General features: G+C 63.0%; 2 protein-coding genes across 13 annotated transcripts in view; both read left to right on the top strand.

Moving 5' to 3' along the window:
* The window catches only part of ITGB3 (integrin subunit beta 3), a 41,684-nt gene extending 23,659 nt beyond the window's left edge, over window positions 1-18,025 (top strand). The window contains exons 4-15 of the mRNA XM_075911709.2: window positions 46-298; window positions 3,218-3,380; window positions 3,893-4,054; window positions 4,781-4,876; window positions 5,471-5,560; window positions 6,181-6,315; window positions 6,616-7,045; window positions 9,114-9,336; window positions 9,872-9,972; window positions 10,852-10,971; window positions 14,772-14,938; window positions 16,000-18,025. Coding sequence (XP_075767824.2) covers window positions 46-298; window positions 3,218-3,380; window positions 3,893-4,054; window positions 4,781-4,876; window positions 5,471-5,560; window positions 6,181-6,315; window positions 6,616-7,045; window positions 9,114-9,336; window positions 9,872-9,972; window positions 10,852-10,971; window positions 14,772-14,938; window positions 16,000-16,068 — 2,009 coding nt within the window. The 3' untranslated portion in view covers window positions 16,069-18,025. The remainder of the gene's footprint in view (window positions 1-45; window positions 299-3,217; window positions 3,381-3,892; window positions 4,055-4,780; window positions 4,877-5,470; window positions 5,561-6,180; window positions 6,316-6,615; window positions 7,046-9,113; window positions 9,337-9,871; window positions 9,973-10,851; window positions 10,972-14,771; window positions 14,939-15,999) is intronic.
* A 140-nt stretch (window positions 18,026-18,165) lies between these two features.
* Window positions 18,166-26,656, top strand: part of EFCAB3 (EF-hand calcium binding domain 3) — a 107,685-nt gene continuing 99,194 nt past the window's right edge. For 11 of the 12 annotated variants that reach the window (XR_012898082.2, XM_075911697.2, XM_075911703.2 and 8 more), the window contains exons 1-3: window positions 18,166-20,122; window positions 24,566-24,775; window positions 25,920-25,995. Coding sequence is in view for 11 of the 12 variants with exons in the window: in XM_075911697.2 (XP_075767812.2) it covers window positions 24,600-24,775; window positions 25,920-25,995 (252 nt within the window). In the remaining variant the exon portion in view is untranslated. The other variant, XM_075911696.2, reaches the window with a different exon arrangement.

Raw genomic sequence — 26,656 nt, 5'->3', positions numbered from 1 at the left:
CTCTCCTCTTCCTGTGCCTAACCCCACGGCCGTGTTCCCTTTCAGATGACTCCCAGACCTTCTCCGTGCAAGTGCGCCAGGTGGAGGACTACCCCGTGGACATCTACTACCTGATGGACCTGTCCAACTCCATGAAGGACGATCTCCTCAACATCCAGAACCTGGGCACCAAGCTAGCCACCGAGATGCGCAAGCTGACCAGCAACCTGCGGATCGGCTTCGGGGCCTTTGTGGACAAGCCCATCTCACCGTACATGTACATCTCTCCACCAGAAGCCATCAAAAACCCGTGCTATGGGTAAGTCCCAGCCCGGAGGAGCAGCAGTACTGGGGGCTCTGCTTTTTGTGGTACATTAGGGCACGAAGCCAACTGACTTTCTGGCACACGGCGCTTTGGGGTAGCCCTTCTGCCAGATCCCCAGCTGGCGTGAATCAAGGACTTGGCTGGTTCACGCCGGCTGAGGATCTAGTTGGTGGCAGAGAACCTGGACTCCTGGCAGTGCCGGCTGAAGCTCTTTGTGCAACATTTTTTCAGTGCAGATTGGGGTCGACTGAAATATTTCAAGAAAGATGGGGAGAAATTGAAGAAGGGCCAGAGAAAAGCAACAAAAATGATTAAAGGTCTAGAAGACATGGTCTGTGAGGGAAGACTGAAAGAACTGGGCTTGATTAGTTGAGAAAAGAGAAGCGTGAGAGGGGACAGTTTTCAAGTATCTAAGGGTACGTCAACACAGCAACATTATTTCGAAATAACTTAGTCCGTGTCTACACAGCAGGCAGCTATTTCAACATAGTGTCAAAATACTGTCAAGCGGGAGGACTTCTTACCTTGACTCCTGTAACTCTCATTGTACGAGGAGTAAGGGAAGTCGGAGGAAGAGTGCTCTGTTTCGAAATAAGTGCCATGTAGACACTCTCAATTTTGAAATAAGCTATGCAATTGACTTAGCTCAATTTGCATAGCTTATTTCAAGGTAAACCCTGCTGTGTAGCTTATTTTAAGGGTAAACCTTAAAAGAGTGTCACAAGGAGGAGGGAGAAAAATTGTTCTCCTTGGCCTATGAGGATAGGACAAGAAGCAATGGGCTTAAACTGCAGCAAGGGAGGTTTAGGTTGGACATTAGGAAAAAGTTCCTAATTGTCAGGGTGGTTAAACACTGGAATAAATTGCCTAGGGAGGTTGTGGAATCTCCATCTCTGGAGATATTTAAGAGCAGGTTAGACAGACACCTGTCAGAGATGATGGTGCTTGGCCCTGCCATGAGGGCAGGGACTGGACCTGATGACCTCTTGAGGTCCCTTCCAGTTCTAGGGCTCTAGGATTTATTGAACTCATTGCAAATTTGCCAAGTTATCTCAGTCAGGAGGGTAGGGGAGAAGGATTCTGAAAAAATCAAAAGGTTTCACTGTTTAAAATGTTACTTGTTTTCATGGCTCACCAGTTGTGTGTTTCTGCACGCTGTGCATGCGCCGACTGCACTGTGCATGCGCTGATCGTGCTGCGTGGTTCTGCACGCTGTGCATGCGCCGACCGCACTGTGCATGCGCTGATCGTGCTGCGTGGTTCTGCATGCTGTGCATGCGCCGACCGTGCTGTGCATGCACTGATCGTGCTGCGTGGTTCTGCATGCTGTGCATGCGCCGACTGCGCTGATGCGTGGCTGTGCCGGCTTGTAATCTGCTCGCCACGGGCGAGTAGATTACATTCATTGTTGAGCCCTGCTTGTTTTATTTTTTTAAAAACCCACTCAACCCCTTAAGTGAAACTTTTTGTTCCGGCTGAAGTGAAAATGTGTCAACACGTGTGGTTGACTGAAACCATCTTTTATAATTTGGTTCAGCCACTGAACCAAAAACTCAGCCATAGACACAGCTCAGCTCCTGGGTTGTGCTGTTCCCTCGCTGTGGGACCGTGGGTGAAAGTCTAAATCGTTCTGCCCTGCATCTCTCCATCTGGAGGTGGATAAAACACTTCAACATCATTTTTTACCTGTAGATGGCCAGGTACCCTTACAAGAACAAGCAATGTTGCTGCCTTTTGGTAGAACAACACTCTGGTTTTGACTAGTAATGTCTAGAGTTCAGAGCCAAGATGGGTCTCTCTTGGGCTGAGCACTATACAAACCCACTTAGCAAGTCACTATCAGGTGAGAGGACAGAACCCAGGAGTCCTGGCTCCCAAGTCAATGCTCTGTCACTCTTCCATACCGCTGACCTCAGAGGGTTAAGGAAGTGTTGATGGCATACTGCACTCAAACTCAGGAAACTAGGACTGTATTATGGGACCTGCCAGATGACTTTCCCTCCCTGTGCCTCAGTTTCCCCATCCCTAAGAAGGTAGTAATCAGATTGGGCTCTTGTGTAAAACACTTGGGGTGTGTCTAGACTACATCCCTCTGTCATAAAAAAATGTTATGGGTGTTTAAAGTAGATGGGTGTTTAAAAACGGCCAGGGAAGGGCACATGTTTGTGGTGTGTTACGCCGTAGTGACCCTGCAGTGGCAGACCCCCCTAAAGGGAGCTACATTCACTCAGTGGGGACGTGATGCCTAGCTTGTAGATGGGATGTGCCAAATTTTCCAAAGAGCTGAGGCCCAGCTGTTCCAGCCCTCTCCGCCCATAAAGAAGGCTTGATTCTCCAAAGAGCTCAGGTCTTGTTTTTCTCATCAGGTTCTTCTACCTGTGTCCATCACCATGGTATCTGGGCACTATCAAGGTGCTTTAAGCCATGTGACTATCTGGGTCTTTCTCCCTGCTGGCACCGAGGGGGATTTTCTGTGTAGATCCAATTTAGCACATGCACTCGGTGTGCCGTGTTTATATTGTGCCTTCCGCATGCAGCGCAGCACAATGCGACTGGGCACTGAGATGCTGCAGGAGTTTGCTCTGCAGCCTGGGACCAGCCCATTGCTCAATTGCTCTGTGTCCCTGAGGTGGGGTGGCCCTGCTTGTCCCCACTGCGACAGGGGAGCAGCCCCCACTAGTGGGGAGGGGAGTCCAGGATGGAGTGGGGGAGACAGATTTTTGCCCACAAAAGCTTATGCCCAAGTAAATTGGCCGGTCTCGAAGGTGGCACAGGACTCCTGGTGGCTCCAGACTCACACGGCCACCCCTCTGAGAGGGAACTGGCTGGGAAGGACACTGCAAGCCGCTCCGTGTGCTAGGCAGCAGAGGCGCTGCACTATCCAGGCACCTGAATGTCCTGCCTTCCCCGCAGGATCCAGCAAACTTGCCTGCCCATGTTCGGCTACAAGCACGTGCTGGCGCTCACAGACGAGGTGATCCGCTTCAACGAGGAGGTGCGCAAGCAGAGCGTCTCGCGGAATCGCGACGCGCCCGAAGGGGGCTTCGACGCCATCATGCAGGCGACCGTCTGCGACGTAAGGGCGCTGGCCCAGGGCGGGGGGTGTTGGAGGGTCCCCAGGAGGGATCCTATGGGTGGGGCCCTGCACAGTGCAGTGAGGCCGGTGGGACGGGCAGCGAGAGCACATGGGAGGTGCCGGGAGGTGAACGCTGCACGTAGGAATTGGGAGGCGGGGTCGGAACAGCCAGCCACCGGGTCCAGCCCCCGGGGCCTGTGCCAGACGCTTGGAGCAGAGGGCACAGAACCCCAGCGTGGACGATGGAACAACCTGCCCAAAATGGGAAATTCTTCCTGACCCCAGGCGGTCAGTGCTGCTTGGGCCCTGAAGCCTTATTCATTAGGAGAAGCCCAGACTTCTTCCGGTGCCCACCCCTTGCCAGGCACCACTTGCTGGCTTGCCCGCGGCATGGGTCCCACCTGGGTGCTCCCGGGTCAAGGCGGCCCCTGGGATTGTCCTGCAGCACTAGGCCTCGGGGCTCATCCTGCATCCGAGAAGGGCTGGGAACCCGCTCCCGTGTTCTGCTGCAGGAGCAGATCGGCTGGAGGAACGACGCCTCCCACCTGCTGGTCTTCACGACGGACGCCAAGACCCACATCGCGCTGGACGGGAGGCTGGCGGGGATTGTGGAGCCCAACGACGGGCAGTGCCACATGGGCCAGGATAACCTCTACTCGGCCTCCACCATGCTGGTAAAAGCAGGGCCCTGCGTGGGACCCCGGGATGCAGGAAAGCGGCTGGAGTCCAAAGCACCACGTGCGAACCTGGACACGGGCGTGGGAAGGGGGGACCTGGGGAATGTGGCCGGTGGGGCACACGCACACGAGAGCATGCGGGGGAGGGGGGTGCAAATGCAGGCGCTCTGGGTGCAGTTGTCCATACATGGACGGCCGTGGTCCGTGCAGGCGGGGGGGAGGGGGGGGGGGTGTGCAAACGCAGGCGCCCTGGGTGCAGTTGTCCATACATGGACGGCCATGGTCCGTGCAGGCGGGGGGGGGGGGTGCAAACGCAGGCGCCCTGGGTGCAGTTGTCCATACATGGACGGCCATGGTCCGTGCAGGCGGGGGGGGGGGGGTGCAAACGCAGGCGCCCTGGGTGCAGTTGTGGTCCGTGCAGGCGGGCGTGCGCGTCTGCACACGGCAGACAGGAAACCCTCGCTCCACTGGGAGGCCGTGCACTGACCGCAGGGGGCACGGCCAGTAGGTCTGTGATATCCCTGCCCCCATGAGGCAGTGGCAGGAGGAGATGCAGGCTGCTGAGGGCAGACAGAGCTCCTGCCCCCACGTAGGGCTCGTGGGGAGGGGAATATCAGCTGGGCCAACAGGCCTGGTGAGGCGTATCGTGCGGTGAGGTTGGACGGTCTCAGCAGCTGCGGAGGTGCCCGTCCTCAGGGTGCGACGGCTCGTTTCTCTCCCCAGGACTATCCCTCCCTGGGCCTGATGACGGAGAAACTCTCCCAGAAAAACATCAACTTGATCTTTGCCGTGACGCAAACCGTGGTCGGCCTCTACAAGGTGACTGCTCCTTGCTGGTATCCCGCCGTGGGCGGGGCCACAAAGGATGCCCTGCCCACAGCCTAGAAAGCTCCGCCCCCAATGGCAGGTCCCTCCCCTCCCCAACACCTGCGGTGCTCACCCTACCCGGAGCGACCCCGTGAGAGCTGGAGCTGGGAGCTGACCCTCTGGCACCTTCTTAGGCAGCCCCAAGAAACACTCCGGCTGATGATGAAAGACCCTGCATCTGCCCAGGTCTCCTCCCAGGTGGCTAGAAGCCCATTTTCTGGCCTTTCACGACCCTCATCATGCCCGTTCTGTAGCTAGGAGGGCGCCTGCCCAGTCGCCTTGCAGGGCAGCGGGTGAGCCGGGACAGGGCCCAGCTCTCCTGGCTCCTGGACCCGCGCTTCAGCCATGGCTTCAAACACTCTGGGGAGGCTTGGCCCCCGCCCTGGCACACGTGGGCAGAGCTCCGGGCCACGAGGCCCGTGCCAAGCGAGTGCCACGCTCCGGGAAGCTGGTGACGCGAGCTTAGCACCGGGCCTCGCGTGCCAGGCGGCCCAGGGCACCGCGTTCCCCCGAGCGCCTTGGCAACGCTGTGCGTTTTCTCGCCAGAACTACAGCGAGCTGATTCCGGGCACCACCGTGGGGACCCTCTCCGGTGACTCCAGCAACATCCTGCAGCTCATCATGGAGTCCTACGGGGTGAGCGCCTGCGGCACTTTGGGGGGCTCCTACAGAAAGCAGAGCCAAATGCCGCGGGGGCGGGGGGCTCCACAGAATCTCGGCCTTAAAGAGGCACCTGCACTTCGGCTGCTCCCCTGCGCCATCACCTCAGCATGGAGCAGCCCGGCCACACTTGCTGGCCATTTGTGCCCTGAGCAGCCTCGCGGGACCCTGCTGGGCCCATTGGCCTGAGCGCTGCCCAGGGGAGTGAAGTCACTGCATTCCCTGCCTTGGCCCCTGCCCCGTGGCCCCCATCTCTGCCCCTCCTCCCGGCCCACAGGCCGGCCCTCTGGCTGAGGGCTCTGCGGCCCAGGAAGGACCTGTGGCAAGCAAGCCCCTTCCCTAGCGCCCCTCAGAGACGTGCACGGCGCGAGCCTCCCCCTCGCCGGGCAGCAGCCGATCCAGCCCAGGCCGGTAGGGGAGACACGTTGCCACCGTGTGACAGCTGCGTGGTGAGCCCTGGGGAGGAGCCGGCTGGCCCTCTGGCGTTGCCGTAGGCCCGTGTCTCCATGCGGGGAACCCCCCATCCCGCTGCTCGGCTGCTCCCTCGCCAAGCCCTTTCCTAAGCCCCAGTCGTGCCTTGTTCCTCCCTCCCCCAGAAAATCCGCTCCAAGGTGGAGCTGGAGGTGCGCGAGCTGCCGGAGGAGCTGTCCCTCTCCTTCAACGCCACCTGCCTCAACAACGAGGTCATCCCGGGCCTCAAGTCCTGCATGGGACTCAAGATAGGCGACACGGTGAGTCCGGAGGGGAGGGGAGTGCCGGCGCGGGAGCTGCCCAGAGCTCGGGGGCTGGCCCAGGCACCAGCTTGGACACATGCCCCAGCCACTGCCCCTGCGGGAGAAGCTCACGCGCTGGCCGGGCTGAATGCAAGAGAGGGACGCTGTACGGACCGGGGCCATCCCTGAGCGCTCGCTGCCCCCCGTGCTGCCCCGTGTTGGCCTCCTGGTCCTGGCTGGGTGGAACGTGCCCGGAAGGGACTAGCCGAGGGCCCTGGGTCTCATGCTTGAGTCGAACCCCGGCGCTTCCCTCCCCAGGTGAGTTTCAGCATCGAGGCCAAGGTGCGCGGTTGCCCCCGGCAGCAGCAGAAATCCTTCACCATCAAGCCGGTGGGCTTCAAGGACAGCCTGACCGTGGTGGTGGACTTCGCCTGCGACTGCGCCTGCCAGCAGGACGCCGAGCCCGACAGCCCAGCCTGCAGCCAGGGCAACGGCACCTTCGAGTGCGGCGTGTGCCGCTGCTCCCAGGGCCGGCTGGGCTCCCGCTGCGAGTGCTCCGAGGAGGACTACAGCCCCTCGCAGCAGGACAACTGCAGCCCCGGCCCCGGGCAGCCCCTGTGCAGCCAGCGGGGCGAGTGCCTCTGCGGCCAGTGCGTCTGCCACGCCAGCGACTTCGGCAAGCTGACCGGCAAGTACTGCGAGTGCGACGACTTCTCCTGCGTCCGCTTCCGGGGCGAGATGTGCTCGGGTGAGTGGCGCTCTTCTCGGAGGGCTGGGGGTCCCTGGGCGGCGCGCGTCCGTCAGTATTGGCACCGCTCCACCATGCCGCATTCGCCCAGGTTCTGTGAGGAAACGGGGGTTCACGCTCGTCGACTTGATCATTCCCCTCGGCCTCCTCCCGCGCAGCTGGATGCAGGGTTTCTTGTGTTGTACGGGGCTGTGTCGCTGCTCCCAGGCCCCACCCCAGAGGCGGCTGCATTTCCTGGATGGGCGGCACGAGGAATGCCCGAGGAGACCCCTGGTGGCAGGGCAGGGGAGCCCCAGTCGCCCGGCTCCCGCCTGCTCCAGCCAGGCGGGTTAACGCTGCATCTGCTTGTGTCCCTTGGCGCCTGTCACGCAAACAGCCAAGCAAAGCTGTGCCGAGTTCAGGGAGGGAGCAGGCGGCGAGTCTGACTCAGAACAGCATGTCCTGAAAGGCGGCCAGCGAGCCCCTGCCCAGCTCCCCAGACTCCGCTCCGGCCTTCCCGCCCCATCGGAGAGGAGCCCTGGCCCCTTGCGCCAGCAGGTCCAAGCCCTTGACACAGGGAGGGTTTGGGGGGCAGGAGAGGCCCCCAAATCCCCCAAGAGGCCTTACCCCTTGCCAGCCCCTGTCCCGAGGGTGCAGACTTGGGGTTCCCATCAGGGCCCTGGGGGTGCAGCCAGCTCCCCGACTCCCCTTCGCAGCCCAGTGTTTGCCCCCAGATCGGAGCCCCGGCCGGGCCCCCCTTGCTCTCCGCGCCCGCCCAGCATTGCCTCACCTCCCCCGTCCCGCCCCCCGGGGGCCCCTCTGCCCTTCCTGTGCTGTCCCCGCCCAGCAGGGAGGCGGGACAGGCAGGCTTGCGTGACTCAGGACGATAAGGGCCATTGCGTGGGGCTGGAAGGAATCCCCCCCCCCATTCCCTGGGGGGCTGGCCTTGAGCCAGCTGCTCACGCGCTCCCCTGGCCGTTGTGCAATGCAGCTGCTCCCGACCTTTGGCGGGAGATGGGGAAGCTGGTTATCAGACGATGACAAATTGCAGCCCGGGGGGCGGGGAGCAGGCGCTTATCTCCCAGGGGTGGGTCTGTCCTTGCGAGGGAGGGAGGGACGGGGCGGCAGCATCAAAGACCCATGGGGGGGCCCTGCTAACACACCGCTGCCAATCACTCCAGAGGGTAAGGAGATGAGTCAGCACCCGCTGGGTGGGGCTGGGTCCTCCCCCCCCCCCTTCCCGGCCATGGAGCAATTCAGTCGCGGGCGAGAGGTTTATCGTAACGTCCTTTTCTCGAGTGCCGGGTGCCCTCAGGGTGCCGCTCGACCTTCCCACCTCCATCCTGCCCCGCAGCCCCTACGACTGCTCTGCAGCCCCCCGCCCGCACCTGGCTCTCCTGCTGCCTTTCTGGCCAGCGTCCCCCACCACTCACCCCTGGTTCCCCAGTCTCGTACAATCCCCTGTGCTGAGCCGCAGCGGTGGGCGGAAACGGCAGCCCCACGCAGTTTCCCAAGGCAAGCCTAGCCCAGGGCTGTGGTGCAGCTCCCAGCCACAGGCACCGGCACAATTCCCCACTGCTTCAGGCCCGGGCATCCCACGCCACCCTCCTTGTGCATCCAATACGCCCACTAGGTTCGCTGGGCTCCCCTGGGCCAGCCCCAGGCTCTCAGCTCACTGCGCCGGAGCCTGGCTGTTCCTAGGACTTCGGAGCCAGGGCAGGAAACGAGCGAGAGTCGGGATTTCCAGCCAAGCGCCTCTGTCCCTCTCCCGGCTGAGTCCAAACTGACAGAGAAACCAAACTCCAAGCCCCCTGACGGCTGCCTCCCGTGCAGCTGAGCCCAGGGGTGGCTTGTTTTACAAAGGGCTGGGGCGTGGGGCGACCGCGGGGTGGCAGGGGGCTCCCCCGGGTGGGATGAGCACGGGGCGCTGCAGGCCAGAGCTAGGGGGCAAAGCTGCTGGAATAGCAGAGGGCGGGGCAGGGGGCAGAGGGGACGGTCAGGGCTGCCGGGTACTGGGGCGGAGAGAAAGCGCAGGCTGCCGGCGGCTCAGCGCGGCGCCCGTCTCCTGACGCCTTGCGTTCGCCTGCAGGCCACGGGCAGTGCAGCTGCGGGGACTGCCTGTGCGACTCGGACTGGACCGGGGACTACTGCAACTGCACCACCCGCACCGACACCTGCATGTCGGGCAACGGGCTGGTGTGCAGCGGGCACGGCGTCTGCCAGTGCGGGAAATGCGAGTGCCTCCAGGCCGGCTCCTACGGGGACACCTGCGAGAAGTGCCCCACCTGCCCCGACGCCTGCACCATCAAGAAGTGAGGGGCCGAGTGCGCGGCCGGGACTCCAGGGACGCTGCTGCTGGCCGGTGGGGCAGGGCCAGAGCCGGCCCCCGGCTCAGACAGGCTCATCGGGGCCACGCCAGGCGGTGCTCCCAGGGCTCTGCCCAGGGGCTCTGTGGGATGCTCCGACCAGCCTGGCTGCGAGGCCAAGAGGCGGCCGATCTTGGGAGTGAAATAAGGGTGGGCAAAGGGGTCTCCATGCCCTGGGGGAGCCTCCTGCTCACTCATGGGCTTGGCAGGAGCAGGGTGGAGGCCAGTGCCCGTGTCCGGAGCCAGGTCCCGTTGGGTCGGCCCTGGAAATAGAGGTGCTGGGAAGCAGGAACCACAGGACGCAGGTCCAATGCGAAGCGGCTGAGGTCATGGGAGGAGCCCTTCCCCCTTTCTCCTGGGGGCTGGGGGAGCTGCCAGCTGCCAGTGATTTTAGGGGAGTCCCGGCCCTAATGGCTCCGCAGGGATCCCTGGAGCTGCCTGTAGCACCCCCGGAGCCTCCTTAACTGTGGTTCCTCCTCAGGGAGTGCGTGGAGTGTAAGAAATTTGAGCGGGGGACCCTGCTGGAGCAGCAAACCTGCAGCCGCACCTGCCGCGACGAGATCAAGGTGGTGGAGGAACTGGGTGAGCGAGGGAGGGGCCGGGCTCTCGCCGGGAACACGGAGCCGGGGGGGGGAGCTGTCGGGGGAGGGAGGGGCACATGGCAGAGAAACGAAGAGCAGGCGGAAAGGGCTGCAGGCTGGCGGCGAGCTCTCAGATCCGGAGCTTCCCCTGGAGTCGGAGCCAGAATCCGAACCTCCCTCTGTGCATGTCGCAGGCAGAGGCGCTAAGGGCCGTGTGTTCCCGGGGCGACGCGAATGGGCGTCTCCCTGGGGCTGTATGGAGACCCCCCACCCCACTGAGGGCTGCGTGCGGCCCGGCGGCTTCATGAGCCCACAGGCGCCGCCGAGCTGAGCTCAGGGCGGGCGTCCCACATCACCCGCGCCTGCACCACGTCTCAGCGCCGCCCCGAGGGCCGCCTCCCTTCCCTGGGCCCTGGCCTTGGAAGCCAGTGCAGGCAAGGGCCGATCCTGGTTCTGTTGCGCTCCACGGGAAGTGGGTCCCTGACCCCCATGACACCAGGATCAGGCCCTAACATGACTGAAACCAGGGGGGAACGTAAAACGGGCAGCAAGCCATCGAGCTGAGCTGCAAGCCCTGGGGCGAGCATGTGAGAGGAGTCTGGGGGCGCCCCATGGGATTTCATGCCTTGCTCTGACACACCGGGCAGGGCCAGGAGCCTGGGCCCCATGGAGCAGCAGCCGCTCTGGGCCGGGGGCTCTCGGTCAGACCCCCAAGGCAGAGGCCGAATGGCTGCCGACGGCACGGGACAGGGTCCCCAGCCCCGCTTAGCGCCTGGGCCCTAGACAAGCCTCTGGGAGAGCTCGCGGGCCCGGCCCGGCACAGCAGTGTCTGCTCGCCCCACGGGCCCCAGCGTTGGGCTGACGGCCGCTCCGCCCGCAGGCGACACGGGCAAAGACGCGGTGAACTGCACCTACAAGGACGAGAACGACTGCGTGGTGCGGTTCCAGTATTACGAGGACTCCAGCGGGAAATCCATCCTCTACGTCATCGAGGAGCCAGGTGAGGCAGGGCGCGAGTGCTGGCCACGGAGGGTTTGCCCTGGGCTTGCCCTGCGCCTGCCAGAGACGCGTCCCACCGGCGCACAGCCAGTTGGCACGGAGGTTAAGGCTGCACTTAGCCTGTCCGGGGGGGGCGGTTAAGGCTGCACTTAGCCTGTCCGGGGGGGCAGATAAGGCTGCACTTAGCCTGTCCGGGGGGGGCGGTTAAGGCTGCACTTAGCCTGTCCGGGGGGGGCAGATAAGGCTGCACTTAGCCTGTCCGGGGGGGCGGTTAAGGCTGCACTTATCCTGTCCGGGGGGGGGGCGGTTAAGGCTGCACTTAGCCTGTCCGGGGGGGGCGGTTAAGGCTGCACTTAGCCTGTCCGGGGGGGGCGGTTAAGGCTGCACTTAGCCTGTCCGGGGGGGGCGGTTAAGGCTGCACTTAGCCTGTCCGGGGGGGGCGGTTAAGGCTGCACTTAGCCTGTCCGGGGGGGGCGGTTAAGGCTGCACTTAGCCTGTCCGGGGGGGGCGGTTAAGGCTGCACTTAGCCTGTCCGGGGGGGCGGTTAAGGCTGCACTTAGCCTGTCCGGGGGGGGCGGTTAAGGCTGCACTTAGCCTGTCTGGGGGGGGCGGTTAAGGCTGCACTTAGCCTGTCTGGGGGGGGCGGTTAAGGCTGCACTTAGCCTGTCCGGGGGGGGCGGTTAAGGCTGCACTTATCCTGTCCAGGGGGGTGGTTAAGGCTGTACTTAGCCTGTCCGGGGGGGCGGTTAAGGCTGCACTTAGCCTGTCCGGGGGGGCAGATAAGGCTGCACTTATCCTGTCGGGGGGGGGGGGCGGTTAAGGCTGCACTTAGCCTGTCCGGGGGGGGGCGGTTAAGGCTGCACTTAGCCTGTCCGGGGGGGCGGTTAAGGCTGCACTTAGCCTGTCCGGGGGGGGCGGTTAAGGCTGCACTTAGCCTGTCCGGGGGGGGGCGGTTAAGGCTGCACTTAGCCTGTCCGGGGGGGGGAGGTTAAGGCTGCACTTAGCCTGTCCGGGGGGGCGGTTAAGGCTGCACTTAGCCTGTCCGGGGGGGGTGGTTAAGGCTGCACTTAGCCTGTCCGGGGGGGGTGGTTAAGGCTGCACTTAGCCTGTCCGGGGGGGGGCGGTTAAGGCTGCACTTAGCCTGTCCGGGGGGGGGAGGTTAAGGCTGCACTTAGCCTGTCCGGGGGGGGTGGTTAAGGCTGCACTTAGCCTGTCCGGGGGGGCGGTTAAGGCTGCACTTAGCCTGTCCGGGGGGGGCGGTTAAGGCTGCACTTAGCCTGTCCGGGGGGGGTGGTTAAGGCTGCACTTAGCCTGTCCGGGGGGGGTGGTTAAGGCTGCACTTAGCCTGTCCGGGGGGGGCGGTTAAGGCTGCACTTAGCCTGTCCGGGGGGGGGCGGTTAAGGCTGCACTTAGCCTGTCCGGGGGGGGGGGGGGCGGTTAAGGCTGCACTTAGCCTGTCCGGGGGGGGGCGGTTAAGGCTGCACTTAGCCTGTCCGGGGGGGGGCGGTTAAGGCTGCACTTAGCCTGTCCGGGGGGGGTGGTTAAGGCTGCACTTAGCCTGTCCGGGGGGGGCGGTTAAGGCTGCACTTAGCCTGTCCGGGGGGGGGCGGTTAAGGCTGCACTTAGCCTGTCCGGGGGGGGCGGTTAAGGCTGCACTTAGCCTGTCCGGGGGGGGGCGGTTAAGGCTGCACTTAGCCTGTCCGGGGGGGGCGGTTAAGGCTGCACTTAGCCTGTCCGGGGGGGGCGGTTAAGGCTGCACTTAGCCTGTCCGGGGGGGGCGGTTAAGGCTGTACTTAGCCTGTCCGGGGGGGGCGGTTAAGGCTGCACTTATCCTGTCCGGGGGGGGCGGTTAAGGCTGCACTTATCCTGTCCGGGGGGGGGGGCGGTTAAGGCTGCACTTAGCCTGTCCGGGGGGGGCGGTTAAGGCTGCACTTATCCTGTCCGGGGGGGGCGGTTAAGGCTGCACTTAGCCTGTCCGGGGGGGCAGATAAGGCTGCACTTATCCTGTCCAGGGGGGGGTTAAGGCTGTACTTAGCCTGTCCGGGGGTGGTGGTTAAGGCTGTACTTAGCCTGTCCGGGGGGGGGCGGTTAAGGCTGCACTTAGCCTGTCCGGGGGGGGCGGTTAAGGCTGTACTTAGCCTGTCCGGGGGGGGCGGTTAAGGCTGTACTTAGCCTGTCCGGGGGGGGCGGTTAAGGCTGTACTTAGCCTGTCCGGGGGGGGCGGTTAAGGCTGTACTTAGCCTGTCCGGGGGGGGGCGATTAAGGCTGCACTTAGCCTGTCTGGGGGCGATTAAGGCTGCACTTAGCCTGTCCGGGGGGGCAGATAAGGCTGCACTTATCCTGTCGGGGGGGGGGCGGTTAAGGCTGTACTTAGCCTGTCCGGGGGGGGGCGATTAAGGCTGCACTTAGCCTGTCTGGGGGGGCGATTAAGGCTGCACTTAGCCTGTCCGGGGGGGCAGATAAGGCTGCACTTATCCTGTCGGGGGGGGGCGGTTAAGGCTGTACTTAGCCTGTCCGGGGGGGGGCGATTAAGGCTGCACTTAGCCTGTCTGGGGGCGATTAAGGCTGCACTTAGCCTGTCCGGGGGGGCAGATAAGGCTGCACTTATCCTGTCGGGGGGGGGGGATTAAGGCTGCACTTAGCCTGTCCGGGGGGGCAGATAAGGCTGCACTTATCCTGTCGGGGGGGGCGGTTAAGGCTGCACTTAGCCTGTCCGGGGGGGGGCGGTTAAGGCTGTACTTAGCCTGTCCGGGGGGGCGGTTAAGGCTGCACTTAGCCTGTCCGGGGGGGGCGGTTAAGGCTGCACTTAGCCTGTCCGGGGGGGGCGGTTAAGGCTGCACTTAGCCTGTCCGGGGGGGGTGGTTAAGGCTGTACTTAGCCTGTCCGGGGGGGCAGATAAGGCTGCACTTATCCTGTCCGGGGGGGGCGGTTAAGGCTGCACTTAGCCTGTCCGGGGGGGGCGGTTAAGGCTGCACTTAGCCTGTCCGGGGGGGGCGGTTAAGGCTGCACTTAGCTTGTCCGGGGGGGCTAACGGCCATGCTTAGCCTGTCCAGCCCTCTGAGAGGCCGGCGGAGAACGCGCCTGATGGTTTCATGACATTCAGAGCAGACACTTCCTGTCTCTGTCTCGCTGCTTCGCTCAGCAGCTTCCCGGCTCCCCACGCCGGCCGCAGGGAGCAGACGTCTCCCCAGCCCGGCCCTGCCTCCTCCCCAGAGCTCGGCCCATCGGGTGCCTTCCCACGCGTGAGCAGCACGTCCCTCGCGGCGGGAACAGCCTGTCCGAGCGGAAGAGAGCCCCTGTCGCTCCACGCGCTGGCCGGGGGCGCTGAGAGCAAGGCGAGACCCGCGTTACCCGGCCCAGGCAGCCTGGCCCACTCACAGCACAAGAGCTCGGCTGTCTTCAGTGTCTGACCTGCGCAGCTTCCCAGCACCCTGCCCAAACAGTCTGGGAATCTCAGCCCTTTAAAACCCGGCCCCCGGACCCAGCCTGGATCGGCCTGGTCCGTCCTGCAGACATGGCCGGGGGCTCAGTGGAGCCAAAGGGAGGGAGGGTGCATTGCAGGGGGCTTTGGGTGCCAGGCTGCCTGCACAAGTACCTCGAGGGGCTTCAGTGCAGGGCCCAGCCTGCATGCCGGCACACGATGCTGCCCTCTAGTGGCACAGGATAACAGACCTGCTACTGCTGCTGGCGGAAGGAGCTCCCCTTCAGCATAGCTGCCCCGGGCAGGGTGCAGGAGCTAGAGCAGATGTGCTGGGTAAAGCAGAGAGTATCGGAGCACTGATTCCTTCTCTCCCTTGCCAGACTGTCCCAAGGGACCAGACGTCCTGGTGGTTCTGCTCTCGGTGGCTGGAGCCATCTTGCTCCTCGGCCTGGCCACACTGCTCATCTGGAAGCTCCTGGTCACCATCCACGACCGGCGGGAGTTCGCCAAGTTCGAGGAAGAGCGGGCGAGGGCTAAGTGGGACACGGTAAGAGGCGCTGGCCCCGGGGCTCCTCCATCACAGGGGGCCGGGGTGACTGTAATCAGCTGCCACGCCCTGCTCCCTTCTCGCGGGGGGGGGGGGGGCAGGACCCCAGAAGCCCTGGGTATCCGGGGCTGGCGGGTCAGAGGGGCTGTGGGCAGAGCCACGAGGTGCTGAGAAGCCAGGAGATACTCGGTCGGGGGTGCTGGGAGGGGAAAATCCAGGGCACTGGGGGGGGGGGGGGGGGGGGAGGGCCGTCCATAGACATGCCGGTCAGCAGGGTTGCACATGTGCAGGGGAAAGCGTCCCAGCCAGCGGCCTTTTCCTGTCCCCCCCTCCCCTGAGCACGTCTTTCTGACTCACACGCCTCCTGCTTTTCCATCCCCGAATGCCTGCCCGACGGTACAGCTGGAAAGGCTGAGACACGGGGGGCGGGGGGGACTGCGGAAGGCTCAGCCGCCTGCAGGATTCGAGGCTGCACTTCACTTCTCTGGGGCCCCCGGCAGGGCCCGAGCGTCAGCTGGGATCCTCAGGCCCCCTTCTGTGAAATGCAGCTGTCCCCTTGGCCGGACACTGCACAAAGCGCACAGTGCTGACCTGCTGGTGCCCCTCACTCCCGACCTGCAGCCCCTGCACCCCAGCCCTGGGCTCCCCACACCCAGCTCTGCCAGTGCCATTCCTGACCAATAGCTCCTTCCAGCCCAGTCCTGCCTCTAGCTCCCCTGGTGCCCCCCAATCCCGACCCACAGCTCCTGCCAGCCCAGCCCTGCTCCCCCGCCCCCAACTCCCAACCCACAGCCCCGTGCCAGCCCAGCCCTGCTCCCCCGCCCCCGACTCCCAACCCACAGCCCCGTGCCAGCCCAGCCCAGGACTCTCCCATCTCTGCCAGTGTCCCTCTCCCCCAGTTCCACCTCTGCCACTAACCCACTCTGTGTCCCTGGTCAAGTCACTCTGTGTCACAGTCTCCCCATCTGTAAAGGGGAGATGGTGCCATTTCTTCCTTGGTGCTTTGTGAGTGGCTGGCGAGCAGGCTGGGTGACACGATGTACATTGTGTTTCTGTTACAGACCAACAACCCCTTATACAAGGGTGCCACCTCGACCTTCACTAACATCACGTACCGCGGGAATTCATAAGGAGGCCTGACTTCCCCTCCCCCGGCACCGGCCATGGGCACCGCTCCAGAGCATGGGCAATTCATGTTTACAGAGGACCGGGCGTGTGTGTCCCCAACAGTGTGTGTCTGTAATTTAATGACGATCGCTCAGGCTGTCGCCAGGGACCTGGCGTCTGTGTCACTCCACTGTACCGCGGGGCTGGGCCTCTCTCCAGCCTCACCAGGGCCTGGCCGAGGGAGGCCTGCCTGGCGCTGGAATTGGCCTGCCCATCCGCACACGCTGTGGGCCGGCCTGCCGGGACTGTGAGCTCTACTGCAGGCAGGAGCCTTCGGGCTGAGTCGGACGCAGGATGGACAAGACGAGCGTCCGGCTCCAGCCCAGAAGGAAAAGCGCTGACCTGCGGCCGGGGCCAGGAGCCCAGGGGTCCCTGGAGACGTGCTGGACCCTCCCCACCACTGGCCAGCCCCACTGCTCCCTGCTGGCCAACAGCACAGCCCTGGTGGGATGCTGAACTGTCTCCCCCAATGGGCCACTGGCCCAGCCACTCCCCCTAGGAGCCACGTGGCCCCCAAGAAGGCCTAGGCCCTGCCGTGTGCAGCTCCCTCACCCCCCATCGCCCCGACTTTGTGCCACGAAGCAGATGATTGTAGCATTGGCCCTGCCATTGCCCCAGCTGCTCCCGGACCCCCGGGCAGGCTGGGTCGTGCTGGGCCAAGACCCCACTGACCACAGCTCTCACCTCTCCCGCATGACTGTGACGCAGGGGAGCGCAAAAGGATGTGACACCCGCTTCCCTGAGACCTGCTCAATCCCCAGCCAGCTCCACCAGGATCCCCAACCCGCAGGGAGTGGCCGACAGCCTGGGGCCCTAGAGCCCCTCCCTGTGCCTCAGTTTCCCCCTCTGTGCCATGATGCTGATGCGCCTTTGCAATCCAACGGCGGAAAGTGCTAGCCAGTGTAAATGCTAAGAAATGAATCAGGGGGCGCGCCAGCCACGGCGTGGGGCCAAATTCCCCCCGGTGTCACTGCAAGGGAGTGGGACACTGGGGCATTGGCCCCTTGGACACAGCCCCTTAGCTCTCTCCTGGGAACAGCAGCCGGAGATTTGGGGGAGCTTCCTGCCAAGGGGCCAGTGCAAGAGACGGGGGCTCAGGACTCCTGAGTTCTCCTCATTCTGCCACCATCTCCCTGCACAACCTGGGCTGAGCCACGCCAGGCCTCAGTTCCCCCCCCCCCCCCCCGCCTTGCACAGACTGGGTCTCAAGGGCCTGACCTACCTCCCGCGTGGCGTGCCGGGCTTTGTGAGTGGCGGTTCATGTGCTTGGAGCTCCTCAGCGGTGCTCTGGCCAGGCTAAGGAAGCATGTCACCCCTGACAGTGATTGGGGGAGCCTGGCAAGGGGGGCGTCGCTTCCCAGACCCACGCTGGGGAGCGAGTTCCCCTCTGCGCAGGACGGTGGCCAAGGCCTGTTTCCGGGCGGGGCCTGGAACCCCGCCCTGCGCGGACGTGTCGGGGGGACTCGGCCCTTGGGCTGCTCTGCGGATCTAACCACGGCCGAGCCAGGCGTGCTGCCTCCCGGGGGCCACCTGACCGGGCGGGCCACAGGAGAGCTGGGCAGGGCACCTTCCGGGCCTCCCTGGGATACCAGGCAGCACGGGCCCTGCCTCGCTGGCACAGCTGTTACTGAGCGTGGCTGGCTGGCATCCCCCGCAGTTTGGGCTTATGTCCAGTCCAGTGCCCCCAGCCCTCCCACGTGTTGGCTACAGCCCACCTCCAGCCCACGTTAGCTCCTGCGCGCTCCCAGGGGAGCCTCGGCCACACCAGCCACCCCCCACGGCGGCGCAGGATCCCCCCGTCCTCCCACAAGCACCTGCAGGGGCGTGGCGCGAGCTTCAGAAATGAGCCCTGGGCACGACTGAGATCGGCCCAACCTCCGACTTTTTATACAGCACCCAATAAAAAGGTTTTGCACTATCGAGGGCTTCGGAGCACGTCTGGTCTTTGGCTGCAGGGCAGCGCTCGGCCCCGGCTGGCCTCTCGGGGGCCGCTCCGGGCAGCAGCGGGTGCTGGGTGAATGGTGGATGTGGCAGGCCGCTGGCAAGTTTGGAAAATCAGAAGAAAACGTGTGTTGGGTCCGACGGTGAATGCTCGGGACATTTTTAGCGAATCGAAATGGGGAAGGGGCTTGGATCGGACACGGAGGTTTTGTTTCAACCAAATCGAAGCAATTGGGGCCGTTTTTAACACGATGTTTTTAGCTAAATGGAAGGGAAGTTGGAACTGAACAGTGGGGTTGGCGGGGGAGCGGGGTCTATCAGAGCCCGTCCGGGCATAGCAATGCATGGTAACAAGGGTGGCAAAGCTGCAGTCAGAGAGGAGGCTCCGTCTGGCCCTGGGCCAGATGAACAGAAAGCCCCGGGCTGTGAAGAGAAGCGCCAGATGGGAGGGGTCTGGCCTGCTCCTGCCCCAAGCCAGGGCACTCCTGGCCCCTCTGAGGCGTGACTCGCTTTGGGGCAGACCCACACGGTGCCTGGCAGCCGAGCGCTGGCCCGCTGGAGCTGGTATCGGGCTAGGACGCGGCGAGGCGTTCCACGTGCAGAACGACGGGGCCACGATGGGCAGGTCTGGAGACCACGTAGGAAATGACACTGAGGTCGGGGGCCTATCGCCTCGCGTATTTCAAGGACATTTCAGAAGAGCTTATTTCGTCATTGGCGCTGTCTACCCGGCGCCGAATTCCGAAGTAACCCGCTATTCCGGAACGCCCCCTGCTCTGCGTGGAGCGAGGTTACAGGGACGGCCGCGTAGCGAGCCCGTGATAGCCCGAAATACCGGGCTGGTTTCAAAGACGCAGAATAGCTATTTCGGGCTACTGGAAGTGTCCCCAGCTCGCGCTGCAGCGCAGACGTGCCCTGGGAGTTCCCATTCCCCGCCGGGGCGGAGCTAGGGGTGGCGTGACGTGGTTTCCATTCTAGGCAGAGTTTTGACCGTGTTCCCGGGGCGGGGGGAGAGGGAGGCCGTTCAAGAAAGCAGCCAGTGCCCGGCCCTCACAGCCCTGGCACAAAGGACGAGCCTGGGCCTTGCACAGGAGGGAGGCGTTTCCCGAGACGGAATCCAGGGCCGGATCGGGCCGCTGTCCGTTGGCAAAGGAGACTCTAGCTGAGGCCACTCGGAGACCCGTTTTCCTGGGGGTCCGGCAGAGAAGAGCTTGGCAGGGGCATAAGGCCCGGGCATGCCCTGTGGGGAGCATCTCAGCCCCCAGCCGGATGGGCTTGTGTATGCAGCAGAGCAGAGCAGCCGGTGCGGCGCCCTGGAGAATTCAAGCCCCGTTGCTGGCCACGGGAAACCGAACCTGGCCCAGGGCAGGGGCTGTTGCAGGGTTTATGAACCCTGGTGGGGGGCAGGGGAAATAGCCAGGCGCATGGAGAGAAGGGGAGAGGGAAGCCCCCCATCCACAGAGATCAAGTCAATGTCTGTGTCCCCTTAAACACCTCAGCACCACCTGGGCCCACCCCTCTCCTAGTGGGGGAGGGGATCGATCGATCAGACCCCCCCTCCTCTCCCCCCGCTCCTCATTGCCAGCTGGGGGTACTGAGCAGGGACAATGGGGAGCTAGGCAGGAAGATTCACGGCAATCGCACTCAGAGCCAGATCCAAGCCCCCCTACGGCGCCGTCGGTCTCCCTGCCGTGCAGAGCTGGCTGACCCCGGGAACGACACAGCAGGACCAGCGGCCAGGCTGACATGGGGGCACCGGCTGTTTGGGGGCTGGGCATGGGGTTAGGGGGCGTGGCCACAACCTGTCCATTGGGGTGATGTGGCAGCGAGGTGCAGCTAGGACAGCCCTGAGGCTGCTCTAACGTGCTCCCAGGCTCGGGCCAGCGCGAAGAGGGAAGAGCCCCAGGCTCTGGCGCCTGGCACACTGTGACATCAGCCGGAACAGTGACATCAGGGAGCCAGGCACGCGCTCCGGGCTGCACGTTCCTCCAGACCAGGACTGTCACAAGGCCCCGCCCGGGCCCAGAGCCCCCGCCCGGAGCCAAGGCCGAGGTCGTTTTCATGATCTGGTGGCGGGTGAGTAGTCCTGGGACACCCATCGAGCCCGGCCAGGTGGTGCCAACCCTGCCCCATCGCCTGCCTGGCCACCGTCCCAGGCGGGTCGTTCAGGAGCGTGGGTGCCAGGCGAAGATAGATCACAGTCTTGCTCCTAATCCCAGGGTGAGTTGGGTGCAAAACGTTCACACGAGGGCCCATGGATTTGGGTGGCAGGGCCTTGTCCGTTCTCCCATAGACAGCTGAGGATCTGAGTTCAAGTCAAGGGTAAGAGGCACCAGCGGGTTGGGTGTGGGACAAGCAGGGTGGGTAGCGGGGGGGTGAAGGTTAAAGTTCAGGGGCATTGGCAGAGCTGGTGGGCGCAGGGATAGGCTGGCAGGGGGCTGTGGGACAGGGGTGAAGGGAACCGAATCCTGGGGAGCGGATGGAGGCCGGGGTGGCACCCAAAATGGGCAGTTGTCATTGGCTCATCGCTGCTTTGCGCACTGGCTGGGGGAGGTGGCTTGAGAGCAGCCTTCTCGCTGTGTCAGGCCGGCCTCTCCGACCACAGCCCGGAGTCCCTGCCCTTGGTCTTGGGCAGGTGAGAGCCTGTTCCCCTCCTGCCAGGGTTTGCACGGGGGGGGGGGGGGTGCGTTCCTCAAACCGGGGCGACCAGCCAAACGCTCCTTGCGAACCTGGGTTTGCGTTGTGCTGGGGCCGCAGCAAACAGCCTGGCTCCATACATTTGACACGCTTGGTCCAGCTTTGACCTTCTCTCTCTTTTCCCTGCCCCTCTCTCCCTCGCATCGGCTTCGCTTTCTGCAAGCCAGAAACTCAGATTTGGTTTCCACTTGGAAGCTGGGGACGTGAAACTTTTTGGCAACTTTTGAAACTTTTTTGCCTCCCTCCACATTTGAACCGGGAAGTTCACCAAGCCCAGCTCTGGTTCGTGGGCACGTCCTGGTTTGACAAAACGCGGAAACGGTCCTGCGCCGTTAGGGCTGGTGTCAAGGGGCTCTGGGGACGGCCTGGCCAGGGCAGTTTCTCTAGAGCAGCCCGGGCACAGAAGGGCCCTCGGCGGGGAGAGGTTTATTCTGCAGCATTTACAGCAAGGTTTTCCTGCGGGTCCAGAACTCCAGCGAGCCCAGGGGTGGCCCTGTGACTTCCCCTAGCTGAGGATCTCTGCCCCGGCTTGCAGCTCATTGCTGGACCCAGAGCTGACCTCCTGCCGCGTCTACTTCCCGGAGCAATGAGCGATCCTGGAGCTGGAGGTGGCCTTGGCTTGTACTATCGCTTCCTAGAGGCCCACGCGGGCATCTCCTCTTGAAACGAGTGGGAAATGTGCCTCGCGGGTCCTCCGCCGTCGCAGCCAGCGCTAGGGATGTTAGATGCCAGTTGTTTCCGTAATCGTGTAGCCGCACCAATTGTTAGCGGTTACACGGTTATTAAAATACCCCCCCCCTCCCGGAGGTGGGGCTGGCGGCCAGTGTGCTCCCAGCTCCTGGCCCCACTCCCAGGGAGCCCTCGGCCCCCCCCACTGCTGTCTGTTTAAAAATCAGCTCTCCATGCACACTGGCTCCTGCCTGCTGCCCCGTCCTGCTGCCTTGGACAGAGGCAGCAGCGATTCCTGTCTGTGGGGGCCATCCTGAGCTTCCCACGGACTGAGGCTGGTCCCGCATCCCGCCTGCCGTGGCCTCCCCCACCTCCTGCACTGCTGTCTCCCGGGGGGGGGGGGCAGCTCTGTGGGAGCCGATAAAAGCCACTTCCCACATGTACTGGCTCCTGCCTACCCCCCTCACCCTTCACGCTGCTGCTTCTCTATGAGAGGCATCAGCGCCGGGGAGGGAGGGACAGGCGGCTCCGCAAGAGCTGGTGCTCGCGGGGAGCTGGCTTTTAAACCGGCTTCCCCCAGGCACTGGCTCCCCGCGCTGCTGCCTTTGCGGGAAGCAGCAGGGTGGGAGTAGGTGGCACCGTGAGAACCAGCACCCCACAGGCACCAGCTCCCACCTCCCCCCCACCCCGCTGACTCTAATACAGAGGCGCGGCGGGGGGGAGGGGAGTGCATGTCGTTTGGATTCATTGAGAAGCCCAGGCTTCTGGTTAATCGTTTCAATGTCTGTACGCTGACCTCCCTGGCCAGCACACACACCAGGGAACGCATTCCAGGGAGCAGCACAGATGCTGGCTTGCATTCCTGCCTGTCTCCACAGGGCTCCTCCTCCACTCCCCGCGCTTTGCATCATTAACCTTTCCTGGCCTGCCCAGCTCACCCAACTGTTGTTTAACCCCGGCTGACATTCCCAGCCGCTACGGTCAGCTGACGCTTTCTTCTCTAGCTTGGCCCACGATCAACCCAGGGCCCCCGGGGGCCACGGCAACCGGCCTTCCCTGACGGGCTTCTGTCTCCTTCGCCCTGCCAGGTGTCTGCAGGAGGAAAGCCTTCCTGATGGGCTTTGCGTCTCCTTTGTGTCTCCAGGGCTGTGTCTAGACGACACCTCTCTGTCGAAAAAGGGTTTATTTTTTGAAAGATCCGCGTCAAGACTGCCGGGGGGGGGGGGGGGGGGGGTTCGAAAAAGCTCCATTTCAAAAAAAAGCGGCGGCCATGTTTATGCTAATGAAGCTCGGGATATTTAAATCCCCACTTCATTAGCAATTTCGACGTGCCTAATCTACAGCTCTCTGTCGACAGAGAGGTATAGTCTAGATCAGGGGTTCGCAACCTTTTTCAGTCCCCGTACCTCCTTGGCTTTTAGTAAACCTTCCCGTACCCCCTATTCAATATGAAAGGAAATAAATTCTAGACTCTAGAATCCACAACTTTTTTCACTAACACGACTACTTTTGGAATATTTCAATTAGGATAATCTAGTTATTTACCAAATATTCCCCGTACCCCCTTGACAAGCTTCTCGTACCCCCTGGGGGTATGCGTACCCCAGGTTGGGAACCCCTGGTCTAGACGTACCCCAGGTGGCTGCTGGTGGAAAACCCTCACTCCTTCCCCTTTCAGGCCACTGGGGGAGAGTTCCCAGAGGTGAGGGAACCTTCCTCACTGAAGGCAGAAGAGAAGGATGGAGACCGGGACACACTAAGGCCGCTCGGGCCATAGCAGGGGACAGTGTCATTAGCAAAGGCCTGGCTCCGGCTATGAGCCTACCCGGGCGAGCCCCTCGCAAGCAGCCTCAGGCCTGGTGTGCCCTGCAGCGGAGCGAAGACGGGAGTGACTGTAACAACTCCCAGGAGGGATCCCTGGAGACGGACAGAGCCCTGGTTCTCTTTGGCTCAGCTTGTGCTCCCCAGTGTCACCGCCCAGGGGCCCGGAGTCAGCAGTCCCAGATGGGACTCTGGTGCCTGAAGCCCATGGGCTGTGTGACCAGACCCCCTTGGGGGGTTGCTCAGAAGGGATGTGAGAAATGGAAGAGTTGCCCTGACAGCAAAATAGCAGAGAGGTGATCCCCGTGACTGTGCTAATTAACTGAGCTCTAAGCAGGGTCGTTACACTGCCAGGCGCTGGCCTGGGGTGGTGGGGGTGGGGGTGGATTTGCAGGCATAGGCACCAGCATGTATGTGCACACGTGAGCCAACACTGCCCCCTACAGGATGGAAACAGTGCAGCAACCTGCCTTTGTGGGTGTCCATCGGTGAACGCAGGCCCCTGTATCCGCCTGTCTCCTCACATGGCTGCTAAGCAGCTCCAGGACAGGCTGCCCCCAGGAATGCTCTGCCATGGCCTACGAGCGAGACACCGCACCCTGCCCCACACCCTCCCCAAGGCTGCTGTGCTGTGGCACATCCCTGGGCGGAGGGTTCCCCAGTGTGCAGACACTGTCTAGCTGCAGGGTCGGCAGCAGACTCTTCTAGTCTGTAAACAAGAACCCTTGGTCTAGGAGAGTTTAGCTTAATGGCTAATATCAATAATGTTAGCCCTTATCTCAGGGCAGTACAGCCTATCAGAGTCAATGGGGTAGGGGTGGCTCCCCCGGTAGGGGGACCCAGGCCCACCCTACTCCATCTGGTCCCAACCAAGGGCCCTGTGAGCGGCAGAGCGTTCTACCACTCGCTCAGCGGGGACTCCGACCGAAACACGCCGAGCTCACCTGGGTGGGAGATGCCTTCCCTGGGTCACTCCCTACCAGTGCTAGGAGGGCGACGTCCCACATGGTCCCTGGGTCTTCTGGCTTCTCCCTGGGCTCCTCTGGTGCTAGGAACTCACAGCGGTCTCCTGGGTGCCCGCTGTCTATGTCGCTGGCTGGTGCAGCCCTGGCAGTCGTGGTCCCAGTCCTGGTCCTTCGGAGGCCAGCACAGACTGAGCTGCTCTCCTGCCTTTTATACTGCCCCAGCAGTTGGAGCATGCCCAGTCTGGGTAAAGGGGAGGGATTTCCTCCGCCAACCGGGTTTTAACCCCGCCTGCTTCCGTGGGGTGCGCTGAGGTGGGAGCGCGGGCAGCCACAGCCAGGGATGTTCGGTCCTTTCCCCTTTATGCAGCGTTGAAGCGGCCGGGGAGCAGGCCGAGGCAGCCATGGACCTCTGGGAGCCGCCGGACCAGCACATCCGGCGGGAGCCGCCCCTCTGCTCCGTCATGCAGGCTTGGCAGCAGCCCTCCGGCCATGGCGCAGCCGGGGGCAAGGACGAGCCGCCGCTCTCCCCCGCCACCGAGGCGCGGCAGCAGCCCCGAGGCTCTTGCCCACAAGCCAAGTAAGCGGGAGGAGCGCGCGGCACGGATCTGTCCCGTCATGGGCCTGGGCTGGCACCTCTCCCGTTCCCCTGCCGCAGCCATGCCCCGACCCGGGGTGCATCCATCGCACTGTACTGTGAACGCCAGGCCTGCGAGAGGCCGGGGGCGGGATGGGGGGGGTCACTCAATGAGATTCCTGTGGGGCAGGGTAGGGCCTGGCTCTGGGATCCCCTGCTGCAGCATCCTTCCCCGGAGGCGCCAGCTTGGGTCCCACCTCCGGCAGCTGGGGGTGAGGCGCAGGCAGCTAGAGACCGGCCCGGGAAATGGCCTTGAAGCCAGCGGGGCTTCCCTGTCCTTGAGGTGGGGCACCCTGAGGGGAGGGTAACCAAGCTCCTTCCCACACCCCCACCTTCCGATCTCTCTCACGCTTCCAGTGGCTGCGGGCTCGCTGGGGCTGCGACGGCCTTTCTCCCTGGGGCTCAGCCGGGGACGTGCCGCGAGCTGACACGCCGTACGCACAGCCCCCTGGCCATCTGTGGGGAGGGACCAGGGGGCCCCCAACCTGAATGCACCGGCCCCTCCCGCTGCAGCCGTGGCTGGAGTTCCCCATTGCCACCTGCGACCCCCCCAGGGGGCATCTGGCGATGTTCGGTCAGTCCGGCCTCCTCCCTCATCACCAGCCCTTCCGCTCTGCACCGCAGCATGGCTGGGCCGCTCAGGCGAGCGAACCCTGGGCCATCCTCCCCCGTTGCCCTGGGCCTGACTGAGCCCCCGCTTAGCTCTTTGCCCGGAGCGAGAGAGGGGGCTTGGGCTGTGCCCTGTGCGACGGGCCCCGGCTTCCTGTGCAAAGATGCATCTGCAGGAAAGCACGTTTGGGGGTGCAGGCGAAGCTCCCGCTGAGCCCAGGCTGGGATGTTCTGGCCAGAGCGGGATCCCGGGTGAAGTTCCCCAACCGCTCAGGCCTCTGGAGTCAGATTGGGGCTCAGCCTGTTACATGGACAGTCCCATGTCAGGGTCTTGCGCTCGGCCAGGCCCCAGGTTCAACAAGGCCAGATCCAGCATCCTTGCTTGGTCCCATCTCTGATAAAAAGCTGCCAGTCTCTAAAAGCAGAAGCAGAAAATAGCGCCCAGGCCCTAATCCCTGGGTGTGTCTCTGCAATTCAGGCCGTATTCTGCGCAGGCGTCGCCGAGGCTTGTGAAACGCAGGCAGCACGTCCCAAAGGCTGATAAAGCAACTGAGGTGAGACCGACACGCGTGTGAGCACACGTTTACACGGTGACGCACGTCGGGTTGCCAGGTGTCCAGTTTTCGCCCAGATTTCCTGTTTCCCTCGGACGGAAACTCAGCTGGAACAATTTTCCTCTGCCACATCTGTTGGGGGCGGAGGAGTGAGGAGTGCGGGGCTATTTAAAGGCACAGTGACCTTTTGTTGTTTTTGTTTAACAACTTTGGTGTCCCCCTTTTTTTTTCTCAACAAAATTTTTTCCCAGTGTTTTTTTTGGGGGGGGGGGGGTGCCTGGTATATTTTGTTAAACCATCTGGCAACCTTAGACTCATGCGCTCTTGCGGGCACATATGTGAAGGCTCCCTGCTGCACCCAGAATCTATTTCCAGCTTTGTTCTCCAAACACATGGTTCTCAGGCACTGCGCCTTCTAATTTTTTCCATCCCTGTGCGGAATAAATGTTTATGTGCACCCAGGTATGTGCAGATGTGCACCACCAGTAGAAACACATGCTCGGGTTGTGGGTGCTCGGTTAATCAGCTGGGGGGCTTTTGAATCCTTCCCGGGTGAGCCGCCCAAGTGCTCAGCTTACAGGGAACACTATTCTCAAGGGCTTTTCCCACTTGCCCCTCTCAGTTGGTGCTGCCAAGGGCCCCTCTTCCCTCGTCCTGAACC

This window comes from Pelodiscus sinensis, chromosome 29, assembly GCF_052426305.1.
Source record: "Pelodiscus sinensis isolate ZL-2025 chromosome 29, ASM5242630v1, whole genome shotgun sequence".
Taxonomy (NCBI): Eukaryota; Metazoa; Chordata; order Testudines; family Trionychidae; genus Pelodiscus; species Pelodiscus sinensis.
This window is presented reverse-complemented; position numbering and strand designations above follow the sequence as displayed.